Source organism: Chenopodium quinoa, unplaced genomic scaffold (genome assembly GCF_001683475.1).
Source record: "Chenopodium quinoa cultivar QQ74 unplaced genomic scaffold, ASM168347v1, whole genome shotgun sequence".
NCBI lineage: Eukaryota > Viridiplantae > Streptophyta > Magnoliopsida > Caryophyllales > Amaranthaceae > Chenopodium > Chenopodium quinoa.
The window spans coordinates 347,989-356,430 of NW_018744835.1; the positions used below are offsets into that span (position 1 = coordinate 347,989).

The 8,442-nt window shown below is 33.8% G+C and overlaps 1 protein-coding gene across 1 annotated transcript; it reads right to left on the reverse strand.

Annotated features, from left to right (window-relative positions):
• Window positions 1-5,592: 5,592 nt before the first annotated feature.
• Window positions 5,593-7,023, reverse strand: LOC110704360. Its single transcript, XM_021882143.1, has 2 exons — window positions 6,406-7,023; window positions 5,593-6,066 (listed from the first exon to the last, which is right to left on the reverse strand). The coding sequence occupies exons 1-2, from the start codon at window positions 6,409-6,411 to the stop codon at window positions 5,593-5,595; spliced, it is 480 nt and encodes a 159-aa protein (XP_021737835.1). The 5' UTR covers window positions 6,412-7,023.
• Between the last annotated feature and the right edge of the window lie 1,419 nt (window positions 7,024-8,442).

An 8,442-nucleotide genomic window follows, 5' to 3' on the forward strand; every position in this document is an offset into this window, starting at 1 on the left:
AAGTCCGGGCCTCGGCTGCAGGGAACGAGAGGCGACTACGCACGCTCGGTTCCTGGCCGCCGAGTCGGTCAAGGACGCTTCTGCGAACAGTCTCAGGTTCTCGGCGAGTAGATTCTGGCCGAGAAGCTGAGCTGCTGCTCTTATGCGCTTCTGGTCTTGAGGATGAGGATCCTTTAAATAATTGAGAGTTCTTTTTCCTCTGTTTTTCATTTTTCCAAGAATCCTCCTCCCACTCTTCCAATTCCCGGAAGGAAGGAAGCTTCCCACCGTCATGGTCTAACTTCCTCCGCTGATGCCGGGTATGCGGAGGAGTTCGATCACGAGGCGGTGGCATATTCTGTGCCCTCATTGCCTCCATGAGTACTGCCAGCGCTCTTGCCACCTCTTCCGAACTGGGCCCCGTCAAAGGGGTCCTCGGCCAAGTGTGGGAATGAGGCCGTGCAGCCGATGGTTGGCTTTGGGACACTGAATATGTCCTATGATCAGACTGACCCCTGCTAGACCGAGAGTGGTCCGGCCTATATTGAGAGTCATGCATTACGGGAGATAGGGAATCCTCCTTGTATGATCCTCCCCCCGAGCCGGCACCCTTGGGAGAGTTCCGGTCCGGCGAGGGCGATGGTGTAGGGGTTTTAGGCTTTTCGCCCGCTCCTTGACGGAGGCTTTTGCTCTTGCGGTTCTTAGCCATGGCTGCTAAGATAATTGCAAGATGATCTTGGTTAGGAATTTGGCTTAAAGATTTTTGAAAGTCTTCCCCACAGACGGCGCCAAATTGTTTCGGGTGAAAACAATGGGACCTTGCCGAAGGTCCGTTGAAATGGAGAAGACTGGATTCGGTCCAAGTTGTGTTGGGCCGAAGGTTTCCTGCACAGTAAACACACGTAAACTAGCCTCGGGGGTGTTTCCGAGGAAGGCCCCTCCGATGCTAAAGTCAATACAATGTGTAAAAGGAAGGTACTATGCAAGAGAGTTTGTAGCTTGAGGCTTTTGTGGAATACTTCTGAATGCAAGAATGAGCATATCAATCAGAATATCAATATGAACGTCAATCTATGAATGTGTCAATATGATGGCTTTTATACCTCATCATACATGGTGAGGTTGGGCCTTAGCCCAATTGGCATGCTTTGTGGGCTGACCTTTGACTTTTGTGCAATTGGAGGGTTGAACCTTGACCTTGGGCTTTTAATTGGATCATTTAGTGCTTAGGCCCAATTTTGACTAAATTGGACCCAAACAGATGTAATTGCCAATTGCGAGGCTGTTTGTGTGCCAAAATGGTGGTGCTTAACTGCGGTTTTGCTGCTGTGAATGGGTGGAGAAATGGGAGGTGATGAGGGTGCGATTGGTGGTGGTGTGGTGCTTCAGGGTGACGAGCAGGTGCAGCAGTGGCGAGCTGCTGGGCTGCTGTTGTTGATTCGAGTTTGGGCGGTGAGTGATGGTGGAGGTTGAGGGTAAGTTAGGGTGGTGCGTGAGTGAAGAGGGGGCTGGTTGGTGGCTGGGTTGGCTCCCTGCCTCCATGGTGGCTGGCTGATTTTTGTTTTATTTTTTTTTTGTTATTTTTTTTTTTGGTTTTTTTTTGTTTTATTTTTATTTTTATTTTTGGCCAATCACAGGTCGCCACGTGTCATGCAACCTTTTATAACAGGTTACATGACCGGTTGTGACCAATAAAAAAGAATGGGGGGTAAAGGTCGGATTATTAAAAAATAACTCAAAGGTGAGATTATTAAAAATGAATGACCCAAAGGTGGGATTATTCCCATAAATTTTTCCTTAAAATAAAGGATATTTTTGGGAGCAACTACCAGAATTTTTTAATTTTGTAAAAAAGAACCTGTCATAAATACAAAAACTTCCCTTTAACAAATTTCATCTACATTTACCATTTGTGGGCCCACATTTTTGTTCCCCACTATTTTCTTATTTTATTTCCCTCTATTTTCCCTCTATTTTCTTTCACCTTTTGTTTAGGGTAAAAATATCCTAGACACTAATTTTTACCCCGTGCAATGCATGGATTCATAATAATAAGATTTGTACATACTATATAGTTAATTAAAATGAAGTTAATTTAAATTAAATTACTTATATAATTTTTTTAATTTGAATTTATTTTAGGTCTTCCCTTAAAATACTCGTGTTAGATATATAAATTAAAATATTTTTATAAATTAATGTAATTTATTCATTAATTTTTTAAGGAAATAAAAGAAAAAAAACAAACAAATTTGGCGGTAAATTTTTTGTTGTGGATGTGACACGTGTACTTGTGGGATAACTCCGGTGATTACTTTAGTATATAGTATAGATGTGGACCAGTAATTCAGTGACACGCGCGTGTTCCCTAGGCCAACGCTCAAAGAGCCAACCAGGACATGACATGTGGCACCAATTAGCATCAGAGTAAATTAGCCTTCAGGCTCAACTCACGAGAAGCCGTAAAAACGGCAGTGTAGCCAACTATTTAGGTTAAAATGACCTAATTGGCACGCACCTCACACACTATACATACTGCTCATAAATGAACAGTGGGGAGCATATATATATATATATATATATATATATATATATATATTCAATAATACACAATTATTACATTCACACGAAAAACAGAGAAAATTACTCTGATATCTTACCTTTCAGTTATTGCAACTTTCATTCTGGTACTAACTTTACCGTCGGAGGCGAAATTCCAATTCACCGGAGCTTTCGTTGTTTTATAGGTGACTAGGTGTAGCGCATCCGGCAGGCTATATTCAATGTTGTAACTCTCCTGCAGGATATCCAAAAAACCCAGAACGCCTTTGACCAACTTCCTCTAACCAAAGCGAATTGAAACTTACTGCTCATTTTTTTTTCCTTTTTTTTAGTATTTAACAACTCAATTACCCTTTTACCCTCAATTGAATCCCTAATTATGATAATTGAATATAAAACCCTTAATTTAATTGAAACCCCATGTATTTAAAACCATTGAATTGAAACACTAAAGCCCTAAAACACAAAATCTCTAATTTTATTGAAATCCTAAACCCTATGAAACCCTAATTATGATAATTTAAGAATATTAAAAATCCTAAATCCACTACATTGCTTAATTTGAATTACACGAATTACTTCAAATTTTTGCTTTTCTAAGGTAGTTGTTTACAAAAAAAATTGGGTAGTTGTTCATATAATAAGCCTTTTATACGATAATTTTGAAAAAAAAAAAAATTCGTGAACTTTACATAATTTTATAGAGGTCGGTTGAATTATGACTATCATATTGTTTTAATGATTATGAATTTCTTAATTGACATATTTTTCACATAAATGTAGAAAAAATTGAGATAGCAATGATAATTTATATTATATGTTTTAATACATCTTAAAAAATATGGATAAATGTAAATAAGAATTATGCATTTTGTCCAAAAATATTTGTAATTTTAAAATTTTAGATTTTTATGAATTTATGATATAATACCTGTTCAACATCGGCTAATCCATATTTCAATGTAAGAGTTCATTTATTAGTAAGCTATTTACTATTGTTTCATTTATTTTTTTTTAATAAATTGATAGGTTAGTAGTTGTAATGTAGAAGATTGTAATATTCAAATTTCAAAATTGTTAAATATGGTAGCTCTACAAAAAAAAAAAAAAAAAAAAAAGAAGATGACATCATCTTTGCATTTAGACGGGAAAATTTTTATTACGAGAGTGACATGTGAACAGTGATTACGTCAACAACGTTTTGTTTTAATAATAGTTAATAGCTATATTGTCATTACTTCATATGTTATCGTTTACGTTTCAATCCACACTCGAGAATTAAGATACAAGTTTTTATTGAAATACTTTATAGAGTTATCACATTATTATTATTTATTTTTTGACAGGAGAGGGGTTATTTGGTGGTTGTTTCAAGTGTTAATTACGAGGTACTAATTAGTCGTGTTATTAAGTGATGCGACCAGTACGCATTCATAACAATAGTGTGACTAGTTTGCATAAAGAGAGAGAATTTTCAAAGCACTTTATTTCCTTAGTCTCCAAGCTACTAAGACCACTCTCAATGGTGAGCAAAAAAAATGCCCACCCACTATCTTTCTACCCACTTTCTCTCTCAACAAATCTGTTTTGCTCATGGGCAAATTTTTTTCACAATTTCTCTCCCAATGGTGAGCAAAAAAAATGCTTGTCCACTACTCTTTCTCTCTTACTTTTTCAATACCCCACCATTACTTTCTCTCTCCTACACAACACTTCTTTATTTATTAATTTCAATTATATATTAACAATATTACTCCAAATAGATAAAAACTAGTCTAAATTTGTGTAAATTTTTTTTTATTTGTGTCGTTTTTATCGTTACAATAAAGAATATGAAGGATTTATGATATTTCTGAAATTATACCAAAATGCATGTCTATTTATAGAGAATTAAATTTTATGACCGTTGATAATTTTATTTTATTTTTTAATAAATATTTATTTCAGAATTTGCATTACAAAAAATATAACCATTGCAAATTGTGGGGCCCACTAGAGCACTATTCATCTTCAAAAATGCTCAAATCTTGGGCATTTTCAGAAATGCTCATGAGCATTTTTTGGCTTTTTCTCATTTGCTCACCATTGTAATGCATGAGCAAATTTTATGCCCACCCAAAATGCTCGTGAGCAAATTTTTAGCTCACCATTGATAGTGCTCTAAGTAGTAAGTAGGATCTATAGAGCAATGAACTTTAATTATCATTACCCTTTTTCTTTTTCTACAAGGAAAAAAGGTTTCATTCATGGATTCTGTACGGATCCAATGAGTATAAAGATATGAAAGAATAGATACAAGCTCCCTATACGATACCAATTTGTCATGTAGAGACCAAACTAAAGCTCCCTATACGATACCAATTTGTCATGTAGAGACCAAATTAAGATTGGTCTACTGGTAAAAATTGTATCTTCGAACCTTGGGGTTGAGAGTTCAATTTTCACTTGATTTGAGGATGAGGATCCCTTATCATTTCACCTCACTGTCACATAGTGGTGGATCTAGAAATTTCGGCATGGGGGTACGGAATTAGGCTTGTTAAAAAAAATTATAAAACACGAAATTTGCCATACTAGACTTTCAATTAATTATTAATTCCGCTCTTACTCTTATTCGTCATTGCGTGTACTCCACCCCTAAATTTGTCTATAATTGACAAAACAAATAAACCAATTATATAAATTAAAGGTTACACTTAAATAAAGATTTTAGCCATGCAATTTATAATTTTAAGCTACGACCAGTGGCGGAGCCAGGATTTTCAACTTGGGGGGACAAAATGCTTAACTTACGAAAAGTTTAACAAAAAAAAAACTCACACACAAATTGGTTAATACTTAATATTAAAATTTCAAAATACAAATAAATACTTAGTCATACAATTCAAAATAATGAAAAAATTTACATAAACATTACATTAAAATTACAAGTTCATTCTTCGAGTCTTCATACTTTGAAATCGATCAATAATTTTTTTGTCGGAAACTCGTAAGAAGACATCCTTCTCAATAAAAGTGACCAAACAATCATTCATAAGTTGATCACCCATGCTATTTCGCAACTTCATTCTTGAACAAGTAACATACAAAACAAAATGCAGCATCTTTTTCAATACTATATTCAAGCCAATCCCATTTGTTGAACCAATGAACACTAAAGCGACGCAAACCAGACACTTGTCTTGTAGGGAAGTCATGAGTTTTTGGTTGGCAAGGTTTTTTAAGAATATAACCCCTCCTAACAGCATTTCGTTCATTTGCGGGGTAATCCATAATGTTTATTCTTTTTCCCGGATCATGAGGAAGAAGTTCAACATCATACACCAAATCTTCCTCTAATGGTACATTACTATTACTTGAACCACCCATTTCCATACTAATTTCTTGACTTTGAGGGGAGCTAACTGAAGGTGAGTTATTGGACTCATTTTCATTGAGTCTCGTTCTTTTAAACAAGAATTGTCGAAGATCGGGTTGTTTAGTTGCCTTGGATTTGTTTGAATTTGGTGAATCTTTTGATATTTCCTAGTTAAATTGAAAATTATATATCAATTTCCACAAGACCACAATCCACATCATTACATAATAACAAAACCTAAGATTTTAAATTTCTAATTCAACTACACATTTCAATAATTTACAATAATTAATAATTTAAATTCACATTTCACAAAAACAGCCAAACACTCAAACAGGGGAAACATTCAAACAATCAAACAAATATAAATCAATAATCAATACCCACAAGGCCACAAATGACAAATTCACAATAAAAATATAAATTATAAAACAATTAAACATTTAAACAAGTAATGAAATTCACTTAATTCAGATTTACATAATTACATAATCAATTAATCATACCTCCATTGAAATTCAGATTTACTCCTTACAGTAAATCTGTAAATGCGAAGTTGCCGACTTGCGAACTGCTGCTGCAAACACTTTACACTTGAACACCAAACGTCCAAACTGCTGGCTGTGCTGCGGTGGCGCGGTGCTGGGCTGCTCGGCTGCTGCTGCAAACAGCAAACACGAACTCACGAAGACACGATTCACACGAATTGAAGGTTGTCCGTTGTCGTCTGTCGAACCTCGTCATTGGCCTCACTGCTGCGAACTACCGAAGAACGGTGGACAGCGTCAGCCGACTCTGGCGAGGTGAGGGCGAATCGAAGAGAGAGAAATTAAAAATTGAAAGACTTAGGGTTTGGCTGCAAATGTCGCACAGAGCACTCTGTAATAGCGTTTTTTGTTTTTTTTTTAATTTTTTTTTTAATTTTTTTTTTTGAAAATGGGGGGACAAGTGTCCCCACTCGTCCCCTTCTAGCTCCGCCCCTGGCTACGACCACACATATACACTAAAATATACTTGTAATATAATTGAATTAAGTATAACTAATTACATACACTTACTTTGATACATTTTCATAATACTCCGCATAACACACGAGTATATACAAGAAAATAAACAATGAAAAATACCAAAGTTTTTCATTTTTAAAGATTTGATATAAATTTGGGTGAAAAAATTACAAAAAGCAAAGAAAATTATTGTCAGGTGAATAAGCATATAGGATTTCTTTAGAAAAAAAGATTTACGAAGAAAAACAAAGAAGTTATTGTTTTAAAATCAAATCAAAAGAGATAACTTAAGAGACAAGTTATCCACAAAAAGCGGTCTTTTTTTTTCAATCTACAAATGTGCAAGATTGTTTAACAGTACCTAAGAGAACAATAATTTATAAAACCGGTCTCTTTTATTTTAATCATATTATTACAGAAAGCGCGCTAAACGCGAGATTGTTACTTTGTTAGACTTGTTACTATAGAAGTATCTAAGAGCCTGTTATTTGAAAAAACAGAGAATTGGGGACCATGTGAGGAGAGGGGAACAATAAAATATCTATAAATATTATTAAAGTAACAACCGCAGACATTATCACTTTTTTCAAATTGTATACGTGTTAGCTTTTCCTTTATTTCTTTCCTGCCTAAACATTTTTTTTTTCAAAAGTAGTTTAATATAGTACATTAAACTTTTTTGTTTTCATAAATTTTTCTTGTAAAAAACTTTTTAAAAACTTAAGGAAAACAAATATCAACCTTTTATATATGTCAATATGTGCTTACTCTATCTAATTACAAAGTTCGCTAAATTTTATTGTAGACGTGACTTTTCTTTTGTTTATATTATTTTAATTTTTGTAGTTTGGTTTATGCAATATAATGTTAATAATATCGTATGTAATACAAAGATTTTCATATTTTGACAGATATGTCTTTAAAGTTTACACAATTGTAAATTCTTTCATTATATTTGTGCATCGCACGGGAGTTAATCTAGTAATAATCTATCAATGTATTCCACACATTTGACCTTTCTTTACTATTTACATATTAACTTTGCCATAATGTCTATTAAGTATTACTAAAACAGAGTATGCTGACGTCACTAATGCCTATATGTTGCTCTATTAATAAAAAAATTCTTGCCTAAATGCAAGGATGATGTCATCTTTTTTTTTTTGAGCTATCTTATTTAACATTTTTGAAATTTAAATGTTGGAAGCTTCTACATTACAACTAAAATCACCTATTAATTAATCTTAGGAGATTGAAATAATTTTACATCAATAATCATAACTATAATAACTATATACTAAAAGACACACTAGCAATGACATGTGTCATCTTCTGGTGTGTCCTTAGTTTAGTTTTTTTTTTTTTTTTTTTTTTTTTTTTTTTTGAATATAATTCTATTAAAAAAACAAATCTTATACTAAAATAGTTTCTAATCTTATAAAATATAATTACTTAAAATAAAAAATATTTGACATATCTTTAATCTTTAATACTAAAAGATACACCAGCAATGACATGTGTCATATTTTGATGTAT